At 39.7% G+C, this 25,289-nt stretch overlaps 4 protein-coding genes and 1 long non-coding RNA gene across 8 annotated transcripts in view; 3 read left to right on the forward strand and 2 right to left on the reverse strand.

Moving 5' to 3' along the window:
• The first annotated feature begins 286 nt into the window (after positions 1-286).
• LOC135626523 (uncharacterized) lies at positions 287-8,332 on the forward strand. 3 transcript variants are annotated; one of them, XM_065131897.1, is made up of 10 exons: positions 287-524; positions 626-706; positions 1,249-4,500; positions 4,589-4,669; positions 5,528-5,680; positions 5,844-6,007; positions 6,098-6,245; positions 6,412-6,534; positions 6,761-6,848; positions 7,693-8,332. In XM_065131897.1, exons 3-10 carry the CDS (start codon positions 1,477-1,479, stop codon positions 7,866-7,868), a joined length of 3,957 nt encoding a protein of 1,318 aa, XP_064987969.1. In that variant the 5' UTR covers positions 287-524; positions 626-706; positions 1,249-1,476; the 3' UTR covers positions 7,869-8,332. The 3 variants fall into 3 exon arrangements, with proteins under 3 accessions (XP_064987969.1, XP_064987971.1, XP_064987970.1); XM_065131899.1 differs by having other exon boundaries at positions 1,249-4,440; XM_065131898.1 differs by having other exon boundaries at positions 287-517.
• Positions 8,333-9,569: 1,237 nt separating this feature from the next.
• LOC103972537 (polygalacturonase QRT2-like) lies at positions 9,570-14,184 on the forward strand. Its single transcript, XM_018820427.2, has 9 exons — positions 9,570-9,698; positions 10,055-10,192; positions 10,461-10,637; positions 10,725-10,748; positions 10,950-11,157; positions 11,244-11,325; positions 12,348-12,456; positions 13,025-13,141; positions 13,921-14,184. The coding sequence occupies exons 1-9, from the start codon at positions 9,570-9,572 to the stop codon at positions 14,182-14,184; spliced, it is 1,248 nt and encodes a 415-aa protein (XP_018675972.2).
• Positions 14,185-15,589: 1,405 nt separating this feature from the next.
• On the forward strand, positions 15,590-18,455 carry LOC135627297 (uncharacterized). Its single transcript, XR_010492581.1, has 2 exons — positions 15,590-15,961; positions 18,201-18,455. It is a non-coding gene; the product is annotated as an uncharacterized LOC135627297 (long non-coding RNA).
• Positions 18,456-18,481: 26 nt separating this feature from the next.
• On the reverse strand, positions 18,482-19,535 carry LOC135627296 (uncharacterized). The gene has a single exon (XM_065133342.1). The coding sequence runs from the start codon at positions 19,406-19,408 to the stop codon at positions 18,800-18,802; it is 609 nt and encodes a 202-aa protein (XP_064989414.1). The 5' UTR covers positions 19,409-19,535; the 3' UTR covers positions 18,482-18,799.
• A 1,483-nt stretch (positions 19,536-21,018) lies between these two features.
• Positions 21,019-25,289, reverse strand: part of LOC135626525 (uncharacterized) — a 64,078-nt gene continuing 59,807 nt past the window's right edge. For both annotated transcript variants that reach the window (XM_065131903.1, XM_065131904.1), the window contains exons 35-39: positions 23,454-23,564; positions 22,189-22,256; positions 21,623-21,689; positions 21,468-21,536; positions 21,019-21,347 (exon numbers count right to left, since the gene is read on the reverse strand). In XM_065131903.1, the coding sequence (XP_064987975.1) occupies positions 21,270-21,347; positions 21,468-21,536; positions 21,623-21,689; positions 22,189-22,256; positions 23,454-23,564 (393 nt within the window). In that variant the 3' untranslated portion in view covers positions 21,019-21,269. The remainder of the gene's footprint in view (positions 21,348-21,467; positions 21,537-21,622; positions 21,690-22,188; positions 22,257-23,453; positions 23,565-25,289) is intronic.

The following is a 25,289-nucleotide window of genomic DNA, read 5'->3' on the forward strand; positions in this document are numbered from 1 at the left end:
TCTCTGCGGCGTGCAATGCAAGCACAGTGTGTCTAATCTTCGTCGGCTCGCGGAATTCTACATGCAAGAAGAGAAGCCATGGCGGTTCGTCTTCTCCTTCCCTCTCCATAGCGGTGGAGGCGGTAGACCTCGACGGCAAACGGCGGCGTCTTCTCCCTCTCCCTCTCACTGTCTCTCTGTCACTCGCTCTCGCTTTTTCAATTGTCAACCTCCAGACCGGGTCGGAGTTTCGAACCGGTGACTGGACCGAACCGGACCGTGGGTTTAAATGGCGTTGTCGGGAAGGACGGCGGCCTCCATTCCTGTCCACCTCGCTTGCTTGTCGACCAAGCGAGAAGAGCGCCCCGTGCGGATCCCCCGTCCGCCGAGCTTCCTCCTTCCATCCGTCGACCCTTGGGAACGATTCGAGGTTTTGATCTTGGACATCGATCGTCTGATCTGTAGCCCTAACCTTTTCAGCTTATCCGTGTGGTTTCCGGCTTCCGTTGCTGCGATCGGAGCGTTTTCGGATTCTGAGGTCGGAGGTATCTGTAACTCGATGTTCTTCTTGGTCCGATTTAGGTCGTGATTTATAGTTATGCCTTATTCTTGCCCATGAATTGAATCCCTTTTATCGTCTTTACAGGCTGTGTTAGTGATGTTGGAGCTCGCTCGTCTTGGGGTTGGAATGAGCTAGCAGTGAAGACTTCTCGACTTTGACCTACAGGTGGGTCAGAAATTTCTAAAAATTGATCCTTTTTAGCTTCGTTGGCAGATAATTTCATTGTTGTTGATGTGGCTTGTCCTCATGTCCTAGATCTTATTACTTCCTATTTTTAGTTTCCCATCTTCCGATGTTAATAGGGATTATGGTAGCATTCTTTCAATCCTACCATCTGCCACGTTCATACAGCGACGCAAGCTTGGCTTCAGAATGTGCATGACTGCACACTGCACGCTGCAGACTGTTCCGTCAGCTGCCTGGTGTGTCTTGTATTGGTTCAAACCCTAGTTTTGTTTAAGCTTCAGACTTAAGTTAATGCTGACTTGGTGAGGCGTCAACATTTTGCTGGATGCCTACAACTGGTAGATTGTAGTTGCATCGATGTGGTCAGAATGTGAGCAAGCTACTAAGGTTTTAATGTGGTTCTTCACACTAGTGAATCATGATTCATGCATAATCCATCATAACTTTTGAAGGTTAAGTTCTTGTTGATTGGTTAATTGATATGTTATATGACTGTTCAATTTGATTTCTGCTATTTGCAGGATTTTTTCTTCTCAGAGCTAAGAAGTGCTTACATTTCTGCGTGGTTTAATTCCTATGATTCCCTGTCATCAGAAGAGAAATTTTTGGCTTGGTCAAGCATGGAGTTATGGAGAGTTTGTACGCTAAACCGTTTTACATGTTGGTCTAGCTCTGGGCTCCTCCCTTTCAATTATTGGTAAATGGAGAGAGATAAATATGAGTTGGTAGAGTGATTGGACAAGTTCTGAATGTCTCAATATAATCCAATGGATGCTAGAAAGGGGGTTGGCTCTGCAAGTCAAAGATCCACACAGTTTCCGCCAAGCTCTACTGGTGCTAATGTCAGACCACCAGAGGCTAGTGTATTAGGTGTTGCAACACCTGTTCTGAATTACTCAATCCAGACAGGAGAGGAGTTTGCTCTTGAATTTATGCGAGAACGAGCAATCTCCAAGAAGCCTATGATCCAAACTGCAACTGGAGATCAAAATATGGCCACTGGCTACACAGACATGACGGGTATATTGATACCACACATGGGGTCTGAAAGTGCATCGGATGTTTTAGCGCCTGCGACCGGAGATAGTTGGCAGTTTAAGGAGGTTGAGAAGCAAAACTTCTCTGAAACTGATCGTAAAGTTCATTATGAATCATCATGGTCCATGCCACGAGCGTCATCTGGTGAGGGAAGCAGTCGAACAACACTTCATGGGTATTCTTTGTCAGAATATCCTGATGTCTTATCAAAAAGGATGAAATTCCTCTGCAGTTTTGGTGGCAAGATCATACCTCGTCCCAGTGATGGAAAACTCAGATATGTAGGAGGTGATACGCGTATTATACGAATAAGCAGGGATATTTCATGGGACGAACTCATGCAAAAGACAATAGCAATATATAATAGGCCTCATACTGTTAAGTATCAGCTGCCTGGGGAAGACCTGGATGCCTTGATATCAGTCTCATGCGATGAAGATTTACAGAATATGATGGAGGAATACACTGTTCTGGAAGGAGCTGATGGATCGCATAAACTCAGGATGTTTCTATTTTCTTCCGATGATACTGATGATGTGCACTACAGCTTGGGCAGTATGGAGGGTGATTCTGAGATCCAGTATGTTGCTGCGGTCAATGGCATCGATTTGGGATCTGGAAAATCTTCACACGGGCATGGATTGACAAGCACATCAATAAGCGACTTGGATCAGTTACTCAATCTTAATGTTGAGGCTGAAAGAGCTAATCCTTACATGGTTGCGACTCAGTCAGTTGGTTATGTTACTGCTCCTGTAGCATCTGCTACTACATTCACTCCAACGCTGCAGGAAAGCTCATCTACTGCATACGATAGCCATTCTCAGAGTTTTGAGGGCCAAAGATACCAATTTGTTGAAAGTGAACACTATGCTTACAATCCCATCAATCCTCCTGACAGATATCAGAATGCAGATAGCAGAGACTCTATTGTTCTACCTATGCCATCTGATTATCAGTACCAATCCAATTATACGGACATTCCAGGCCAACAGTCTTTCTATCAAAGCATGCTGCAAGATCCATACAATGGTGTGAGTCCATTTGATAGAGAAACTGTAAAGAAGAATGAAAAACTGGCAGTTGATAGTTTTTCTCAGAAAAAAGTGGAAAGAGAGCATATCAATTCCCACAATAATGAACCTGCCAAAACCATAGATCAGCATGATGCTTCAGCTTCAAGTTCTATGCATGCTGAAATTCCATATGCTGCTGTGGCACCAGACGCTGTGACATCTGTGCAACCTCCAAAAAATAAAGGAAAACAACTGGAACCTGCTCCAGTCTTGTCATCGACCAATACTGTGAATGCTGGACATGGTTCTGAGATGAATGAAGATGACCAGTACTCCAGCGGAGCTTTAATGTCTGGCTTTTCTGACTATGAAACTGATGTTATTAATGTAAACTACGGTAATCCACCTTCGCGTCCTTTCCGAGTTTACCAATCTGAGAGGCTTCCTAGGGAGCAGGCGGGGTTTCTAAATCGACTGTCTAAATCCGATGATTCCATTAATTCTCACTATCTGATAAATGAGGCATGTCCCACTGGAGCTCAAGAATCTATTGCTGAAGCGGTTGACACTCTTGTCGAGGGAGAGTCTGGAGCAAAGCCTCCATGCTCAAATAATGCAACTTTAGAAAAATATAAGAAATTGGAAAATACAATTAATCAAGATTATAAATTCGAACCTGTCTCTGTTCTACAAGTATCAGAAACTGTAAGTTCTTCTCCTCAGCCCATGAGTGCTTTGATTAATCAAGATATGCAGGATCCAAATGGAGCTTCAATAAGTTCAGTAGTTCAGGCAGGTTCTGATCATACTGATGCCAGTGATGAAAGAAATTATAAACAAGGGAGGAAGATTCAGATGCCTGAGTCTCAACATGCACCTCCAAAGTCTGCATATAATAAGCCCACTGTTGTTGAAGATAGGATTTTGCCAGAATCAAATATGAGCAGACACATGGAAAAGGCCACAAATGTTGGTGAAATAGATGTAACCAAGATCAATATCCGAGAGCCACATAATGTTGGAGCTTTTATTAATGCACAGGAAGGTCCTTCCGTTCTTGCTGACATTCCATGGGAAGACACATCTAACAAGGATATATATAATGGTAATGTGCAACATGCCCCAGCATTTAGTTGGGTGGAAAGTACTGTTGGGGCTGTCTCTCGGGAGGAAACTTCTGCTCCCACCCCAGAGCGCATTCTTATTGATATTAATGATAGGTTCCCACCTAATCTGCTCTCTGATATCTTTTATAAGGCTGGAATTGCTGATAACTTGTCAAATATAAATCTGCTGCGCAAAGATGATGCTGGAGTTAGCGTGAACATGCAAAACCATGAACCTAAGCGTTGGTCTTTCTTCAGAAATCTGGCCCAGGATGAGTTTGGACGCAAAGACTTTTCTCTTATGGATCAAGATCACATTAGTTACTCATCTGTGCTTCCTAAAGTAGAAGAAGGGGTTTGTAGCCCATACCAGTTTGCACCTTTGGAGAATGAGAGAGTTGATTTTGGTCACATAGATTCCCAAATTGATTTCAGTGAGGAAATGCAAGAGTCATCCAATACCATTGCAGATAATACCAATATTTTGCACGAGGTTTATATTCCATCACAAATCCCTCATCCTCTTGGAATTGAGAAGGGAGAAGGTTTGCAGGTAGAAAATCCTTATGCAAAGCTAGGAGAGACATTAAAAACACATATTTCAGAGAATGATGTATGTTTCTCTCTGCAGCACAGAAAATTTATTTTCATATTTAATATTAAACTATCACCAGGTGGTATGACATTATTTTTGATTCTAGGAATCAAAATTTGAAGGTGGGGAAGCAGCTGAGCCAGTTTTGGATGCTTCTGTTGATGATTTTGATCTTAGTAATTTGCAGGTAAGATATGTGATATACTGTGAATTTGTTGAAGCTGTCTTGTTTAGTTCTGGTAAATGTCTGATTGCAAATAAAGACATTTTGTCGGCTATTTTACTTTTTTAAAGGGATTTGTATCATGCATTAGCTTTCAATTGTGGAAGGTGGTCATTTCACTCATGTTTTAATCTCTGAGTGAACTTCCTGTAATTATGAAGGTAAAATATTTCCTAGCTTGCAATTTTTATTGTTTTTAGTTAATATTTGGATATGATAGACTAATATTTTACGTTCAAATGGAGTCCAATTTTGTTGATAGAGAGCATCTTCCATCCTACATGTTCTTTTTGGTTCTTCCACTGTTCATAAAACTATATTTAGCTATCATTTGTGCAGTTTAGTGTTGAATAATGTTTGAAGTTGAAATCTTCGACTGGGTTCAACTGTTTTTAGCAATAAATTGTGCAATATAGTGCTACGACTATATCTGTTGAAATCGTCAATTGAGTTCTTCTGCATGATTCATGTTTAGCATCTAAAGAAGGTTGTCCTTGTAGGTGGGCCCTGGTTTGTGGTTAAACTCTGAACAAGCTGTATCTGAATTGTGATTAAAGAAGGCGTCCAACTGTAAAGAAAGCATAGGGAATCTGAAAATTTGTTTCAGAAGTCAGAACACTGTTTTCTTGAGCCATTTAGTTCATTATATGTTATCTGTAGAATGTGTTTAGACACTAGGACATGATTTCTTTCAATTCATCAACTAGTATGAATGTCTTTTGCTTGTCTTTTGCTTTGCATGTAGTTAGGACCTTGTTTTGTTGTATAATTTTATGGTATCTTGATTCAATATATGCTTATCTAATAGTTGTGTGTTCATAGATAATCGAAAATGAGGATCTTGAAGAACTGCGTGAACTGGGTTCTGGCACTTTTGGCACTGTATATCATGGAAAATGGAGGGGCACTGATGTGGCTATAAAGCGAATAAAAAAGAGCTGCTTTACTGGCCGATCATCCGAGAAGGAGAGACTGGTAGATTCTCCAATTTTTATCTTGTTCTTTTACTATTCTTACTGAATCAAAAAAGTAATTAAACCCATATATAAGTGGCTTGTTGCTAATCAATTAACTATAATGTAAGTAGTAAATCAAGAGGTAGGAACTTTTGAGAGAAGTAACAAGTGGTTGCTCTCAGACTATAGAGTTTTGGCGGGAAGCTGAAATCCTTTCCCAACTCCATCATCCCAATGTGGTGGCCTTTTATGGTGTTGTCAAAGATGGACCAGGGGGTACCTTAGCAACTGTAACAGAATTCATGGTTAATGGTTCTCTTCGACATGTTTTACTACGCAAGGACAAGTACATCCTTTCTGTTCTTTTGTTGTTAATGGACTAACATTTTTTTATTGCATAAACTAATATTTTTCTTTTAATCATGCAAATTAACAGGTACCTTGATCGCCGTAAACGACTTATCATTGCAATGGATGCTGCTTTTGGGATGGAATATTTGCATTCAAAGAATATTGTACATTTTGATTTAAAATGTGACAACTTGCTTGTAAATCTTAAAGATCAGTCACGTCCCATTTGTAAGGTATTCTCTTTATAGCTCATTCGTAGTTACTATTACCACCAATTTAGTTCGTTATTTTCTCTATTTTAATCTGTGAAAACTTTGATCCTTGTGTGGACACAACAAAGACTATTATGTTGATGCTCATCGCAAATATGGTTAACTTTGTTTCTGGCTAACGTTACAGGTTGGTGATTTTGGTTTGTCAAAAATAAAACGAAACACTCTGGTTTCTGGTGGTGTCAGAGGCACGCTACCATGGATGGCTCCAGAATTACTAAATGGAAGCAGCAACAAGGTGTCTGAAAAGGTACAAGCGATTCTTATTTCTTTTCTACACTGCAATATTGGTTGGATTACTGAAGGCCTTCTGTAATTTAACTTAAATTAAACCTTAACATTAAGTTTTCCATTTTATTCCCTGCTTCAGAAGATATGAAACCTGTGATTCTGTCAACCATCAGTTAGGAAATCTCTTATGATAAGCATACTTGATCTCCATCTCTTATGACTATCATTTTTGGTGACAACTGCAGGTGGATGTTTTCTCTTTTGGCATTGTTATGTGGGAAATTCTCACGGGTGAAGAGCCTTATGCCAACATGCATTATGGTGCCATTATAGGTATGCTTTGTGGTACATTAATTTAAATTGATATATGACTTATTAGTATTACGTTATATACACACACACATACACACACGCACGCACGCATACACACACACACATATATATATATATTTATATATATATATGTATATATATATATTTATATATATATATGTATATATATATATGGATTATATATTATATATATATAATCAACTAGCTTTTGTGAAAAACACTTCTGTTGCTTAGAGAGTGTGAATCTTGGACCCATTGGTGTGTTGATTAATTGCATTCTGGTTGTTGAGAGTTAAACAAATGCACTACAAAAAAAAAAAAAAAAGAGCACTACATGCAGTGCCAAAGATGCATATAGTTGCAGGAACCTCTTAATGAGCTGCTCTTTCTGACCTAATTTTTTCAAGAGCTGCAAAAATGAAAAAATTGCCTTTTAACTAAGAAAGCTCCTTTTATCAGTGGTTTCTTAGGGCCTAGCTTCTGAATTGTCACTAGCACACTGATATCTGGTTGTAGAATTTATCCTGTCTGAACATCGATAGCTGTCTGAACTGGTCGTGGTTGCTGCATTTTCTTAAATATCTAGTGAGCTTAAGCGACTTCCTTCCAGTGATCAGAGCAATAAACGTAATGTGCTTAGTTCCATCATCATGTGGAAAGTTTCAAGATCTCATGACAGACTGATTCATAAATGCACTGGTTATGATACAACTAGGGTTTATATGCTGTCTTGGTGCTCATCTTTAGTTATTATCTTGTTTTCCCTCGTTTCCTTTAAAAAACTTGTGGAGCACTAATTTTGTAATCTGCATATTTTTTCATCAATTTGTAAAACACTTTGCAGGAGGTATCGTGAATAATACACTGAGGCCCCCAGTGCCAGCTACATGTGATCCGGAGTGGAGAAAGCTAATGGAGCTGTGCTGGGCCCCTGATCCAGCACAAAGGCCATCCTTCACTCAAATTGCAGGTCGTTTGCGATCCATGTCTGTTGCCAGTCAGGCAAAACCGGCCAAGTAATGATACTCTAGCCTTTCATCCTCCAGAGCTGCACTGTCACTTGTTCTGGTTTTTAGTATGGGTGATACATGGACTATTATAAGGTACGTCAAACATCATATATTGTGTGTATTTAGGTGTACACTTATTATTAGATCATCACGCCGATCGAAAACAAATTATATCTTTTTTGTGTGAGGTTTGTACCAAGAACCTTGTTATCTATCTGTAACTTATACACACGGATATCTGTGAGCTACCTCAGTAGGAACCTTATGCTGCTTATATATCTCTCATGGATAGAAGAAATTGCTACTCAAAATGGATTCACCACACAACTACTCTCCTGTCAGAACGCCAGATATGTGGCCGAGTTGAATCTCATTTCCTTGAGCATGAAAACATGGATCATGAATGTATTACTTCTTGAAGAGCTTTAAAATGCATGATATATACAACTGCTGCTATGCACTTTGGGGTTGCAATGGAGGCTTAGTTTGTGCTGTATTGGGTTGTGAATCTTTAATGTTCTCCCCTCCCTTTTCCTGATATTTTGAACTGTTCTTTTGATGTGAAAAGTGTAAGCATTGTCATACAGTAGAAGTTAAATTATTTATAGGGTAAATTGTGGCCTCAGGCAATTTAACTCTTTCATTGATCTCTTACCTTTAACCTGATTGCTTTCTTCCCTGTCTACTTATCTATTTAATCAGATCAATAATCTTTGCTCAACATAGTTTTAAGCAAGGTATGTAATATCGTACTGCACCGGTGTTTCGAGGTTGGTTCGGTACGGCATGATACCGATGTACTGAATGGTACATCAGTGCGTATCAAACGGTACACGCTGGTGTACCAAATTATTTTATAAATTTTTTCATACTTAGCATTGTTACAGTATAGCACTATAGTATTGTAGCTGTAGTAGTAGCAGTACTATAGTAGTACCGAATGGTTCGTGTATTGGTATATCATCGGATCACTTTTAAGTAAAAAAAAAAAACCTTATATTTCTCCGGACCTAAAGACAAATATGTCTCACAGTCGGATAACATCGATGAGTGAAATGCAAATAAAAGAGAAGACAATAATAATTCATATTAAAAAAAATCTTTCCAAAAAAGTTTTTGTAAAAAAAAAATTGCATCATATTTCCAAATCAAACCTATGGACTTATTCTTTTGTCGTTTTCTCATCTTTTCCAATACATCTTTTTGATGCATAAAAGAAGGGGGGCGAATGTTAAAACATTCATAGAGGAGGTGGCTAACCCTAACCCTAAATCCACTCTAGCTAGGGATTAACGTAAATTACTAAAATATCCATATTTAATATACTTATTCTGGTCAGATTCAAGTTATTAGATTCAAGTTAAACTACCGTATCGTATACTAGATTTTGTCTCAAACTGTGTCGGATGTCAGAGATTCTCCTCTCCGAATGTAACTGAGATTTTGTCTCTACTTTGTTGGATGTTAGACCTTCTCCGCTCCGTATGTAACTGTCCATCAGAATAAGCTTCATCCAAAAGCCATCACTGTCTTCCAACTCTCCCTCCTCTCTTTCTCCATGGATACATACATATTATACTAACTGCAGCGTCTCCTCGCACTGAGCCGTCGTTCCGTGCCGGAAGATCCAAAGCGGAGGACATGGTGAGTCACCAGCTTCTATTCCCTGCATCACACGCCGAAACATCTCCTCACTTTACTCTCTTACCTCATGCAGCAGCTTCTCCCTGCCCTGCTGCTCCTCATCCTAACTCATCTCCCGGTGGCCATCAAAGACCTCGTTGCATTCGATGTAAAAGACTATGGAGCTGCGGGTGATGGCATCACGGACGACACACAGGTAGCTTCCTCGTCGCATTTTGCTTCGCTGTTCTCTGCAACCCGCCATGGTTTTCTATGATAACTGCAGAGGTGCAACAGCAGAGAGAGGAGTTTCTGCAACGATGCTTGTGATCACTGAACGTTACCAGCGTCACCGCTGCACAGATTCCTACAGCGTCGTGCCAAACTAGTGATCACAAGCCAACTCTGTAGCGTTTACACGCGCCGTCTCCCACCGATGTCCATTTGCCTGTTCTGTTTCGCTTATGGGGAAGGCAAATGCCAATCTCTGTTTCTTGCTCACGTCAGACCTCCGCAGGAAGAAGAAGAGGTCCTTTAGTGAGTCATTTATTTCTCTGTTTGGTTGCTTTGTAGGCATTTGCAGATGCGTGGGAAGCTACATGCAGGAAGGCTACAGGTCTTCCCATCATGTTCATCCCTGGGAAGAATAAGTTCTTAGTGAGCCCCATCATATTTAAGGGGCCATGCAAGGCCTCCAATGTCCTGGTTCAGGTTTGTATCGGGGATCTCAATTCCATTCATAAGCTTTCTCTCTCTCTCTCTCTCTCTCTCTCTCTCTCTCTAAACTCCATATATCAATAAACTCAAAGTTCACAGAGTGACAATAAACTTAATTATTGTTTGAAGATTATTGGTTGACATATTACATTACGATCATACACACACTAGACATTAATAGGCAAATTCAAAGTCTAGACCTCTTCACTGTAGACACAACATCTGAACTTCTCGGTTGTTTGAATAATGTTCACTAGCACAGGTTGAAGGAACACTTGTGGCACCTGACAGCCCGAGCACGTGGAACTTCACCGACGCCTCCCTCTGGATTCAGTTCAAGTCCGTCGATGGGCTGAGACTCACCAGTTCTGGCTTTGGTCTGTTTGACGGCCGAGGATCCAACTGGTGGAGGCAATCTTGCAAACTCGATCCCAGAAAGGTTCAGTTTTGATTAAGATGAACTGTATGATGCCAACAACTTGCATTGTTTTCTGAACTCTCTGTCGTCTTTGAATCCTTGATGCAGGGATGCACTTCTTTGGCGCCAACTGTGAGTATTTTCCCTAGCAAGACATGGTTACTGATCAGTTAGATCTTATGATATCAACTTACATCCTCAAAACTTACATGAAACCTCAAACAATTTAGCAAACCTTCAGGGATCTCTAGATCACAAAAGATTGTATTTACTTGAGGCAAGAAGAAAGATTGATGATAGTACAGTTACTGAAGTTGTTTTGTGTTCATTCAGGCAGTAAAATTTGTGCAGTGCAATGACCTTGCAGTGAGCAGTCTGCGGTTCATAAACAGCCCACAGACACATATTTTGATAATAGACAGTAACAGGGTTTACGTCACTAACCTTAACATCACAGCTCCTGGGACGAGTCCCAATACTGATGGCATCCACATCCATGCTTCCCGACATGTTTATATCCAAGACACCATCATAGGAACAGGTCAGATGCCCTTCTTGTGTCTCAACTTACTGTTCTACTTCTCAAGTAAAATTGTCTTGATATGGAAATTATTCCTTGTGTAACAGGTGATGACTGCATTTCAATCGGGGATCGTACTAGTGACATAGTTGTAACACGAATAACATGTGGTCCGGGACATGGAATAAGGTGAAAAGCTAACAACCAAACATGTTGATTTTACATGATTTTGAATGTTTCCTGCTTGGAAGCATCACTAGCTGAAATCTGGATTTCAGCTTATCTCTGCAAAAGGAGAGAGAAAACAGAGTTCAGAAAGATATTTCAAGTAAGAAAGAGGACATCTTATATGAGACAAGCAACAATTTCAGCAAAAGAATCTAACCAACAGATGGAGTATGCTCCATGGCCCATATATATAGACAATTCAGTCACCTAAAATGAAGTCATATCTGTATTTTTACATTGGTATTATTTCATAGCCCTTCCATGAGCTCATTGATATAAATATACATATACATATACATATACATATACATATACATATACATATACATATACATATATATATACATATACATATACATATATATATATATACATACATACATACATATATATATACATACATACATATATATATGTTTTTCTTGAGGAAAGATAGCTCATCATATCGATGACATACCAAAGGTGTTATCATGGAATAACATATGCTTCTGTCAACTCTTTATAGGTGTCCTGATAAGTAGGAAACTTAATGTATCGGTTGATGGCCCTAAAACCTAGGTGATCGTTGTGTAAAGAATATGTTCAATAAACACCATCCAACAATACCATGAAGTAATATTGTCCTGATTATTGGAAATTATAATAATAATCTAGAAGTCAAGAATACCCTCAAAAAAAAAAAAAGAGAAAAAGAAGGAACAGCGAAGGAAGTAAATTTTTCATTCCTAAATATTGGTTTCATTGTCATTCATATCTATGTTTCTGGCCAAAATATGGACATAACTAACAATTTACTAATAGAATGTGATCTACTTATGTGATCCAAGCTGAAACCAGAACTCATGATTTTGTATATGTCACTGTCTCCAATTCACTTCATTGACATGCATGATTATGTATATTAGGTTGTCCGGTCTCAGCTCAGCTGACCTTTGCCTTGTAATTATTACTTTTACTTTAAAAGCTATGAACAATTTCTTCAGTGTAGGAAGCTTAGGCAGGGGAGGCTCAAATGTTTCAGTCGAAAGGATTCAAGTATCTTATGTGAACTTTTTTAACACAACCAATGGTGCTAGGATCAAAACTTGGCAGGTAAATTTCAATATCCTAAATCCTAGCTTGTTTCACATCTCCTAATTATTTCTTTCTTCTTATAAGTTTTCATATCCAAACTTAATCTAGAGTTATGTACTTTGACAATTTGCATCTTGTTCTTTGCATACTGTACACATAATCAAAACTTAGTTGATGGAGTTACTTTGTTTATGTGTTTATTTTCTATTAAATGCAGTTGACTAGGCTTCATGAAAAATTTCTAATAAGAGCTAATATTATACATATAACAACCTTATTGGCATACATCAATCTCAATTATATATTTGTTTTGCAGAAAATCTTATTTGAAGAGACTAAAAATTGATGAAATGCTGATAACCTTAGTTATCCGTTAGTCTTTTATAAATTTAGAAGCTGTTGAACGAATGTATTTCAAAAAAGTATACTCAGAGCAATGCAAATGAACACCACTTTAATCACCTACTATCACACACAGCTTCTAACCAGTCTTATTGACTACAATACTTCTTCTGATAGTACTTTCCTACTGAATAATTACTGACACTTAACTTTTAATTGTTGATTTACTGAAAATTGTTCACAGGGAGCCACAGGTTATGCAAAATCAATGTCATTCGAGAAAATCAAATTCAACAATGTACAAAATCCTATCATAATTGATCAAAACTATGGTGCTAAAGCCAACAATTATACCATTCAGGTATGCAACTATTATAACCAAAATTATCATCATCACGGATGTGATATTTTTTATATATATCATCACCATCATGATAGCTACACGGTTCTGCCCTTGTTTTCTGTCTCTTCCCACAATTTTGATGGAAATCTTTTCCCACATGTTCATTAGAAGGTTTCAGAGCATGTGATGAACCTGAAGATTAGATAGTAAACACGTAAACAAGGTTATAAAATAGTTGACCAGCCACCAAAATACATCAAATTGCATCAAAATTTATTGACTTGACCACACCTTTTTAATTATTCATTTATTGTACACCACACTTTTTTACTGTCAATACATAGATGTTGAGAAAGTCAAATAAGAAACATTTCCTATTTTGATCTTCAATGGATAGTTAGTAAAGATAGTCAAATCAGTAACTTGCAGAGTATCAGGGCTCATGAATTGTCTTAAGCCTAAATAGTATTTAGAGGGTTAAGAAGCAGATGACAGCATATACATTCCCTTATGTGTGTTCAGTTAGGAGTGTCCTATATGACCATGAAGTATGTAGGGGATCAAATGCTTTACCTCTCTTTCTACTAGATGGGACAATGCTGGTCAATTACATATCCTTGATGTCTTTGATTTCTGTTCTTTGTTATCTTTTTCTAGTGTCATATATAAGTTGATGGTACAGAAAGTTTATCAAGTCTATTTCAATTAAAGCATGCAAAAATAGCTTTTCTTTTCTGAAACAAAAAAAAAAACCTTTTGTAACTGACTGCTAATTCTCTTTCTCTGATTCCATGAAGCAAAATGCAGTGCAGATTAGCAATGTGAGATATGCCTACTGTGCTGGAACTGCAAAGACAGATATTGCTATCAACTTAAACTGCAGCCAGACTGTCCCTTGCACTGACATCCAATTCGACAATGTTAACATACCAGTGACATCTCGGGGAGATACCACAAGGGCTTACTGCAACAATGCCCATGTTACCACATCTGGATACATCAATCCCCCAGTTATGCCCTGTTTTCCCCTGAAGCAATCAGTTGATAATATCATCTCTTAGCATTCAAAGACAGTGTATTAACATCAAACTTGTACTTTTCACAACTTTATCTAGAGATGAAATTGAAGCCAAAGTTATGCAAGTCTTAAACCTCTCAATTATAGTTCTAATTTTGCGTCATTTATAAGCGAAATGAAATCATATAAGTCTCATCTTCAAATACAAGATAAAAATACAGATTAGATTGGAAAGGAATTCATGAATACCAACCAGGCAAGACAGTGAATCATTCTGAAGACAACTGCTGTTCCATAGGAAGAATGTGGATTCCTCATCCATTACCAGACTAATGCTCTTGCAATCGCAAGTAAATTCTATATGACGCAGCATGAGATGATGAATGGCAGTCTGTGACCCTTGTAAGAACCTTGGACGATCAAAATGTGATTATTCTCTGCTACTGTTTCAGACTACATGCTCAATCAGTGGAGTATGAGATGATAACAAATGATTGCATCTCATCAAATCATTGAGTCTTCAGGCTTTCAATTTGATCAACTGGCCCAAGTAGTTGTTGTACTGTGATCAATTGACAATAGAATGATTAATGCATGAAGCCAAACCTTCTTCAGATGAGTTTTCACTCTTCCTCCTCCTCCTCCTCTCTCTCTCTCTCTCTCTCAATGGCACCGGTTGTGCTCTCCAAGAGCCTCGCTAGTATGTAAGCCCCTAGAACAAGCAGCCGACTTGTGATCACACCTCATCACCACACTTCTCCACCATGCCCTTCTCCTACTCCCACATCCATTCCTTGAACCCAATGCAACGCTGCTGCCGGAGGCAGCAAGGCCTACACTTCCTGCTGCCACTCGTCCGCCGCCGCTGGGTTGTGGGGCGGGGCGTCATTGCCGCGCTGCCGGAGCCCGGGGTGGCAGCGCGCGTGCCAAACAAGGCCTTCAATGACGAGAAGCGCCTTTCGCACTCGGTCAGCGGTTAGGTGGTGGTGGCCGGGGGCGGCGGAAGTGGATGATAAGGGCTCGGGCAGCGGCGGAACGACCGAGGAGGGCGCGAGAGGGCTTGTAAGGTGCCAGCCGTTCTTGGCCAACTCTTGTACCCGGCAGTGAGAGGTCAAGATGTTGGGTCCCACCCATGGTTATCTCTTTCATAGGGAGGCGGGATTCTCGGGTCACTAAAGATACAACCCTTTTATGAGACCAATCCTCTTCTCGATGACGTGGGCCGATCCAAGGCCGCTAGTTCGGAGCCAGCAGTGCGGAAACGTGTCGTCCACCATAAGCTGACTGCCACGTCGAGTGAGGCAAAGGAGATACCCACGAAAGAAACCCAAACCATAACCCACGAAACGTGGCAAAACCTAACAAAAAGCTTGAGCTATAGGTCTATGATCTGGATCATCCTGATTTCATGTGGGAATCATCTGTAAGGTGTATTAATACTGATACGTTACCGCCACATACCGCCCTCGCTCTGTTCCCCCCCTCCTCCCATGAAAGCCCTCTCCTCCCCCTTGGAAAGCGACAAAGATCCCCGAGGAGTTCTCCTTCTCCGCAGCGATCTTGTCGCCGCCTGGTTCTTTCGGTTATCTTGGTTCCCGTTGGCGGTGGACGGAACCGCACGGTCCTTCGATCTCAAGATCGTGAGGAGAAACTAATCTTGGCGGCTCCGGAGGCCGCCTCTTATTGGATCAGGTATCCGATCGGGAAGCGGGTGGAGGATTGCTTCGCTGCCGTGTTCGAGATTCCGAATCTTTCCAATGGCCGGAGGACCGGTGACCCGACCCAGGAAGAGCACGCTCGGCCCGAGATTCCTTGCCCCGGTAAGCTCGATTCACTTCTTGCAGCAGATGAATTGTACTCATACTTGTGGCACAAATCTTGAAGGTTTTCCGAGGGTTTTAGTCCCTTAAAGACGTGTTTGAAGAAACATAGCTAATAACTCTCAGAATTTGAGACAAGAACCTTAGTATCGCCCAGTATAGATTGGTGTTCATTGCTTGGTTCGGTCAATGTTGTGAGCTTAGGAATGGTAAGCTTGGTTTCAGACAAGATCGGGTGAAATCACCCAGACTTAATTCCTTGGTCTTAAGCATGCACATTCCTGAAGCTATAAATTTCATGTATATAGAACTATGGACCTCAGTAGGAAGATGAAACATTTGCTGAAGGCAAATTTCCTGTTTGGTATGTATAAGTTTCATGCACATTCCCGTAACATTCCTTTTTCACTTGAAGAAAAGGAAATTCAAAGGAAATATCAGCAATTACTTTGTCTAAGATAAGAGCATCTTATTCTACAAATTTTGTCATGAAGAATTACAACTCCACATTACCACCAGAGTATAACTATATAAGGAACTTGAAAAAGGAAAAAGAAAATCGAGGCCTAAACTAACCTTTTCACATAATATTTTGACCACCTTATATCCCATATGAGTTGTTAGATATGAACCAGTGTTCCTATGCTGATTTATGAAGAAATACAACATGCTGGATTTTGGTTGTTTCTATGTATACTCGTATAGAGAACTACCACAATATAGTTTTTTTTTTTGCTTCTGCTGTGACTTCTAATACTCTGTGTTTGTCAAAATTGTGAGACAATCATTTTAACTAATGCCCTTGTAACGACTTGAACTCATTTCTTTCTGTTCTTAATTTCAAGATTGGTCTAGAACTTGGGAGAAAAACACTGGAATTTGGTACTGTACTCATCACACTTGCAAAAATTCATCAAGTCACAATTTCTTGGTCTGTTGATACTGAAACCTGCTGCACTTGAAAGACCAATATGCAGAGGCCACATTAACTGTACATATTGTGGCACTCCATTAATCCTAATAGCAGAACACTGTTTAGATTCATATTCTGCATGGAAACTTTCAAATATCTCATGCTTTGGCTCCTTGGATAATTAATAAGTCCACATTATATAAGGATGAATAGCAACTATGGAATGTATTGATCGAGTTTCCTCCATGTATCAGGTGTGCCTTCTTGTACATGTTCACAGAAGGATTAAGACTTGGACTGGTAATCCATCATGGTTGAAAAGTTTATTCTCTCCTGAAGTCCATTTATTCATGTCTTTCATATTCAAAATCTTACAAAATGAACTGATCAGGATCATTTGGGTGTTCTTTTACGTGGATAGAATATTAGCACCGTCAAGCTTCAGCGGAGCCAACCTCTATGAACTGTGACTAAAAAAACCTATGCCAAGTGATCAAGTCCTAGTGGAGGGTTATCTAAATTATAATTGCCCCAGCCCTAACTAGAAGCTAGGAGTGATACAATGCTGTAATCCCCATAAGAAACCTTGTGAGAATTACACGGTCTAAACCTGAACAAATGATATGTTTCATGTATATATCCTTTAAGTCATGCTCAATCATATGTACATGAAATATGTCACCTGTTCATGTTTAGGCCTTGTGGATTGCGGTGTTGTACCACTCCTAGCTTCTAGCTAGGGCTCGTGCGTTACGATTGATGGTACCAGAATTGCTAGGTTTGTGGAACACTTTCTACGAAGTATGCCAGTACCAATTTATGTATCATCAGGTGAGTTGAATCTAAGACAAAGAAGTAGAACTCTTGAAAAAATTATGAGAGAGGAGGTTTAGTGTAGGACCATTCATTGAGCATTGTGCATTTGTGTGTTCGTGTGCATATGTTTATATATGAGTGTACATATACACACGTATAAAAGTGTATTGGTTTTCCTCCCTCCTAATTTTAGCATGATTGTGGTGACATATGAGACCATGCCCACAAGACATACTTGTCCATCCATCCACTGGTTGACGAGGTGTTGTAGGATGCAAGATGTCATTCTTTGGTTTTATGTAGTTTGGAATTGTCCAAATGAAACCTTTAAATGCATTAATTAGTTAACATTCCTAGTCTGACTAATTGTATTTGCCTCAAAGGGGAACGTCTAATCAGTAAAGAATTTGGCTTATTGTAAATCAGTTTTCATGCCCGTTTTCTTTTCCCCTATGATTTCCATTTTACCTCTATGGAAGAACAGATATTAAGATGTTTACTTATCCTCAGTTTGTGTTGGTGGTGAGTGCTGAGTGGTGATGGCAGCTGCATAGGTTGGTGTTCATTAGAAAGAGGCAATGGTAACAATAATGGTGGTTGTGATGCAGCTTTGAAGGTTGGTCAACCATGTCCATAAGTATTCTTTTTCTTGTTGTAGCTTTTCCAAATTTAATTCAGGATCATTCTCTGCAAGTAAAGAGGGCGGCAACCAATTTGCATTGTATCTTTGACTGCCAATTATTATTGTTTATATTCTTTCCATCACCATATTGACTACCATTTCTTCTTACTTGAGGGAAGCAGCACACAACAAGTGCATGGTAAATGCGCCAGAGGCGAAAGCTGGCGGTTAAAGACATAGATGTGATTCGATGACATGTTAGATTACGAAGGTGACCGATATCTTCTTGATGCTTTCCTGGGGAGACATGTCTTTGGGTCATCACCACCCCGACAAAAGAGGAGGAGGAGGAGAAGGGAGAACGCCATCACCGATTCGTGTGTGTTCTTCACCCAACTATTAGTGGTACATAAGCAGGCTTTTCCTAATGCAGAACACTCGACATCTTCGTTCCTACGCTTCAGATATCAATCGACCTCGCAGCCGTTCACAGCCTTCGGACGGATCGGGCGACAACAGCAGAGCAGTCGGCGGTGGCGGTAACGCCGGCCTCGTGACGCGGCTTCTTCATCTCCCTCGTCGACAAGTCCGCCGGCACCGACCTCGTCGCCCTCTCCGTCCTCTTCGGGTTCCGCCCGTTCTCGAGGTCCACCGCGACGCCGGGTTCCTCGGCCAGCGTGGTCTCCTCCTTCCTCCTCCTCTGCAGCCTCTCGTTCCTCCGCGCCGAGTAGAGCTCGTAGAACCGTCCTCGTTCGAACACGGCGGGCGCGGTTGCCGCATCAGGGACGCCGTCACCGCCCCCGGCTCCCAGGACCAGCTTCGCCAACAAGTCCGACGAGATGCAGACCGGGGACTCGGTCCAGGGATGCGGTTTCTTAGGGTCCTCCGCTGGAGGAGTAGATGGAGAAAGAACCGAATTAACGCTCCGTGTTAGGACCGGGCGGCTCGGTTTGGTGGCACCCGGCGGGGCCCGGCCCGACTGGCTTCGGCGGGGGCGAAGGCGGCGTGGGGGCACCGCGAGCGACGGCCGACTTCGATGCATCGGGAATTCCAGATGCTGCCGCTCCTGCTGTACCAGGTTCATGTCACACCTCATATCTCTCTCTCTCTCTCTCTCCCTCTCCCTCTCCCTCTCCCTCTGAGCGGCTGGGTGGAGGAGAGGACGATGGCGGAGGATTTATGTGACGCCGGACTGCTTCTTGTGTCATTTAGTTATAATACCTAATCTTTTTAGGGGTCAAAAATAGGGAGTCAGTTACGGGGCCAATCTCGAAGACTTTGTAACGTACTCGTCCTTATCGGATAAGAAGCGACTGCCAACGATAAGCTTATCGGCGGATAAGCAAGAGTCTTTGACCTGTCGTTATAACCTATGCGATACTGATATCACCCATGCAGACAAGCACCTCCACATTATTCGTTTGGTTAATTACATATTCTTCCCTATAATTAGTTATTTTTAATATTTCAATATTTTTCAATATTTTAATATTTTAATATTTTTATTTTTTAAAAAATTATATTAGTATCTTTATAATTATGAAAGTAAAATATATAGATCAATTAACTTTAATAACGTTAATTTTTTTGATAAAAATATGAAAATAAAGAGTAAAAAAAAATTTTAGCGTTTAGTGGCAGACGATGTCGGTGGTGGCTGATGATGACGTCGTTGGCATTGGCACTGATGCAATTACTTGACCGTCTTCGATGATGATAAGATCTACTCTCATCGCAACGTCACCTACCTCCACAACGAGCACGTTATTGACCTCATCGTTGTTCGTCTCGCGTCGCTCTACATCGATGCAAATGGTGGTGGTCGTCACGATGTTTATGGCGAAGATGGTGGTCGCTTTATCGTTGATCCGACGGATAGATCGTAGCCTCGACCCCTCCCCCTTTGTAGTTGCGTTGGCATCTACGTAGATGCTGAGCGATCCTTGCACTAGACATTGTGCTTAAAAATAGAGGGCCTAACCACCAGCCTCCTCTACCTCCACCAGAGCAATCTGTCGGTCATGCACACTAACCTCAAACTCTCCAACATCCTGCTTGGCTTACACTTCAAGTCCTACCTCGCCGATTATGCTCTCATCCCGCCCTTCCTCCTCTGGTCTCACCTCACGATCTCATTACCCCCTCTTCTTTTGCTGCATCCTCCTACCTCGCCGACTATGCTCTCATCCTGTCCCTCCTTCTCTGGCCTCACCTCATGACCTCATTACCCCCTCCTCTTTTACCACCCTCCTCCCTCACCAATAAGACCCCCTTCCAAGACCTGGTGGGAGAGTGTGACGCCAACATCCCTCGATGGGGCCGCTCTACGTGAGAGGAGTGAAATGACTTCGATGAGGATCCCAGGTTGTCCATGAATGAGACATGTGTAGCGATCAAGGTGGAAAAACAATCGTTGATGCAGGAGGTGCTATGAATGATTAGGGTGGATTAGGTTGGACACGATGTAGAGCTTGCCGAGAGAGCATGGATCGCAGGGTGATGGTTGCTCGATCGACAAAGATACAAAAGGAGAAAGGTCCACCACCACCGATGCCATCAACGTCATCTATCATCATCGAACGATAAAATTATTTTTTTACCTTGTATTTTTATATTTTCATCGATAAAACTAATATCGTCAAGGTAAATAGATTTAATTGTTTCACTTTCATAACTATAGAAATATCAATACAACTTTTCGAGAAATTTAATCAATAGCTTTTCATTATTTGAAGCAAAAAATACTTCGAATTTCCTTCTTTTCTTTGATGTGATTCAGTTTCAAATATACAGGAAGGCAAATTCCAATCGGCCGAATCAGTCAAGGAGGTGCAGCAATGGAACTTAAGAAATATATACAATGGCATAACACACACACACAGAGAGAGAGAGAGAGAGAGAGAGAGAGAGAGAGAGAGAATAAGGCTGCTCCATCAATTTTAGAGATTGACGTGCCATTAGCTAGTCGTCTGCTGGTGTTGTTGCATGTCGACGGGCATAGATCTTGAAGGAGGACCACAAATGCTCAAGACCACCTAAAAATATGCACCACAGGCAATTAAAACCAAGCTTTTACGCCCCCCCCCACCCCAAAAAAGAAAAAATAAGAAAAACTCTGTTTAGACATCAAGAAAGGGTGCATTCCGTGGTCTTACCGGGAGAAACACCAGGCCATGCAAGAACCCAATCAGAACCAATGCCAAATACATTTGGAAGTAATAAACCTACAAGACACGATTGCAAATTGGGTGAGAACCGTATTTTTGTAAACATAACTCTGAAAGGACAAGCCAATGATTTTATCACAAACCACAAAAACTTCTGATTTTGAGAAACGGAGGACAACTACTCCGACTAGCTTCGTGAGGGTAATTCCACTGCAAGAGAAAGAAGAAAAAGGAACTGTTAAGATTTTTGATATGATGATCTCGCAAATGCTACGATAAGGACAAATGGCTCTGGATCGACTTTGTACCATAGAGATCACAATTTTCACGATCCACAGATTGTAATAAATGCATCAGTGTTTTTTTATCTCAAATAACCTCAGTGGACTTTCAGTAGAACTTCAGCAAAAGTAAACCAAAAAATGCTACAGCCGGAGGGGTAAATATAACAGGCCTACGATGATCGTCAGATACTGTCGGACTATTCTTAACATGTGGAACAATGTTAAAACACAATCTAATATCAAGCATACACTATCATGAACCAATGAATTTTGGAGTTACAACGTAAGTGCAAATTATCGATGTTCAGATTAATGGGGTAATGTAAGCAGTAGCTTCAAAAGTGACATGATATTTGATTCACTAGTATATATCTTTTATGGACGACGCCTACAAAAACAACAAGATAAAAGAACAAAGAACTCACCTAAATACAGAAGCACCCATGGTGGACACAGCCAACTTGGTTCGGGTCCCTCTATCACCACTGCTTACCTGTTGGCACCGGATCAGATTTATGTTGGAATTCAGAAGCAATTTAAATACCCAAATTAGAAAATACAACTACCGAAGAACAAAATAATTTTAAAAAAAATTTTACTTAACAATAAAGAAGATCTAATGAATTCTCCCCATTCTCCAAAGTCATCTGTTATCTATAACTTGATGGTGAAAGCAAGGTTTGAAGTCTTGGCTGTATGGGCAAATACCGACAAGCATTTACAGGTCCAACAAGCTCACTGTTCCAGGCTTACCCAGTGGTAATCTGATATACCTACTTGTACTAGAGAGTAAGACTACATCAAGTACATGTACCAATACCGACTCTTTTGTTCTATGTACAAGGATATGATAGTTATCTTATCCTTTTTCTTAACTCTTCCATCTCCTTAAATGCCTTCTTTCTCTCCACCTCCCCCTCTTTCTTTGGGTCTTCTCCTCTTCTTCTTTTCGTCTGCCATCTCCTTGATTAAGCCATCAATGAAATTGTTGCTAATGAAATTGTTAAAACCATCCATTCTCTATATGCTAATGAAAGCTGTTTTGGACACCAGTTGAAGATGTTAATATGCCTATATATTTTGGAGAAAGCCTCATCAAGAGGATTAAACATAGGACATCTTCAAGATGAAGAGGGGAAAGAGATGAAGGGGAACCAGTCACTAGACCGAGGCCTTCTCTCTCTCTCTCTGCATCTCCCTAAGAAAAAAACAAGTACATACATATTGATAAAAGAGAGAATAACGTAAAATAATGAAAACTTTTCCAATGTATATCAAAATGGAGATGAGAAATTTTTTCAACTCACCAGAATAGGATACATTTTGTTGGATAAAATGATCCTTAAAAAGAAAAACCATTTGATTGCAGATTTCAGTTGGTCACTAAGTAATTCAGGTTAGACCAAAAGAAACTTGATCTCGAAGGATGTGGTGCTCAAATCATTAGAGATTGAACCCTAGACAATGATGTGAAACCAAAAGAGAAGGTGCCCTATTTGTCAATAAAAAAGAAACTAAGGTCTTGGAAAATTGGCTTAAATTGTTACATAGAGACACTGTTGAAAGACACTACACTGAGTTCTAAAAATATGAAACAAACCTAAATTTGTTTGACAAGAAAACAAATAGCCAGAAAACAAGTTTTCCCAACATCATATCCATATGACTAACAAACATATTTGATACTCACCAAGAAAGCGTGTGTTATATGAACACAAAACTCGACAGCAATTCCTATCGACATCACAAGGTTTACAACAGAAATTGCATTCAACTGAATGTCCAAAACAGCCATGATTCCCTGCCATGATATTTGTGTTAGAAATGTGAAAATGTAAAGTGTTTTATAGATATCAGCATAACAAGAAATGAAAGAAAACAAATATAACATTAAGCCTTTCATAAAATCAGACTCAGCTGTGATTGCACTCTGCAACTCACATATGGACCATAAAAGAATAGAAAAACAAACATATTTATAAGATATATTCACAAGATCAATACTAAATTTTATTCAAATAACTTGCAAATGAGTCATACTTGTTAAACTTCCTAATGAAGTTTTCTAAACCATAGAGTATGCTTGCTTGTCAATATATGAAGTTTACCTTGGTTCATAGAATTCTGCACTATTTACACCTGAAAGTTATCAGTTGACTCTACGAGTCCATGATTATCATGATTTTTATTGGTTTAAACAACAAGGATCATATGCCAGACAATAAAGGGATCTTGAAATATGCTACATGGCAAAACAAACAGTCAGTTAAGTACCCTGATGTGATGAATACAGTAATTTTAATCATGATGTTGGCTATATATCGTAATACCATGTGATGCCAAAATTAGGGATCATGTTGAACCTGTAATGCTTTGAAGTTTGATTAACCAATGTTCACAAGGCTACTTGAAAACAATGCTTATATTACATCAGAAAGTCATCAAACAATTTTTAAAATAATTTGTAATAAAATTTAAACTTGACTAATGTTAAGCGGCTAATGCTGAACTTGGTAACAGGATACTGACAGAGCAGTGTATGATGAGCAGTAATTTCCCATGGCTAGTGTTTGAATTTCTTCAATTTGGAATTGTTGCAACACCAAAAATTTATCAAGGAAATTGCTTGGTGGGTGTACTAGTTACACATCATAGTAGTGAATCCGGTCCATATCGAAGGCACCACAAAATAGAGGAGAAGACATTGTTATCATTCTGTTTGCCATTTACTGCAAACAGAAAATAGGGAGAGGAAATGGGAGGATAGGGTAGCTCTTAATTCTTAAGGAAATAGAGATCCAATTATAGAGAAAGAAGATATCATGGGATCTAGAACAATTTTCAGATGCAGTAAATACACTTTTCAAATGATATTTTTTTTATTTATCTTTGCATTACCCTATATTTCATTTGCATGGTGATTAGAATAAGTACTAAGTTCACATTGGGATCCATTGATAACTTCAAAATTGTAAGAATATAAGTTTTGGGATTTTTGTGTGACATATATAATATTTGTCTACAATATGATGTGTCCGTATGAAATAATTTACAGATAGTGTAGATAATTTTAATGTATTAATCTTCATAATTTTCATTGTAAGTAGATAAGTTTTGGATTTTTGTGTGGCGTATCTAATATTTACCTACAAATTTGTGTCTATATGAAATGATTAACAGATAGCATAGAAAATTTTAATGTATTAATCTTCATAATTTTCATTAAAATATTTTAAAAAGCATATACGTTAGTTTTGCATGTTTTTATACATCAGACAATTTATGTCAATCCATTTCTATCAAATTTTCCAATTTGATCATATCAGAGCATATGAACTATGCTTCAAAGCCATTCATTAAAGATGAGTTCAATGCATTAGGTAGAAGATTTAATATGCACTCTATATAGGTCATTACACCTGGAGTGATATTAGAATTCTTGACTTGGCTCAAAGAAAATTTCTTGGGTAAGAGATTTCAGTTTCTAAAAATATGAAAATAAAACATTTCAAAGGTCATTCCTAGA

Source organism: Musa acuminata, chromosome BXJ2-11 (genome assembly GCF_036884655.1).
Source record: "Musa acuminata AAA Group cultivar baxijiao chromosome BXJ2-11, Cavendish_Baxijiao_AAA, whole genome shotgun sequence".
Taxonomy (NCBI): domain Eukaryota; kingdom Viridiplantae; phylum Streptophyta; class Magnoliopsida; order Zingiberales; family Musaceae; genus Musa; species Musa acuminata.

What these genes read in the sequence shown, in the direction of transcription:
- LOC135626523 (XM_065131897.1), top strand. Translation starts at nt 1,477, where the DNA reads ATGTCTCAATATAATCCAATGGATGCTAGAAAGGGGGTTGGCTCTGCA. An exon ending in CATCCGAGAAGGAGAGACTG is followed by an intron (nt 5,681 to 5,843) that starts GTAGATTCTCCA and finishes GGTTGCTCTCAG; the next exon opens with ACTATAGAGTTTTGGCGGGA. An exon ending in GTTTTACTACGCAAGGACAA is followed by an intron (nt 6,008 to 6,097) that starts GTACATCCTTTC and finishes GCAAATTAACAG; the next exon opens with GTACCTTGATCGCCGTAAAC.
- LOC135627296 (XM_065133342.1), bottom strand. Translation starts at nt 19,408, where the DNA reads ATGAGGTGTGACATGAACCTGGTACAGCAGGAGCGGCAGCATCTGGAA.
- LOC103972537 (XM_018820427.2), top strand. Translation starts at nt 9,570, where the DNA reads ATGCAGCAGCTTCTCCCTGCCCTGCTGCTCCTCATCCTAACTCATCTC. An exon ending in GCAAACTCGATCCCAGAAAG is followed by an intron (nt 10,638 to 10,724) that starts GTTCAGTTTTGA and finishes TCCTTGATGCAG; the next exon opens with GGATGCACTTCTTTGGCGCC. An exon ending in GGTCCGGGACATGGAATAAG is followed by an intron (nt 11,326 to 12,347) that starts GTGAAAAGCTAA and finishes CAATTTCTTCAG; the next exon opens with TGTAGGAAGCTTAGGCAGGG.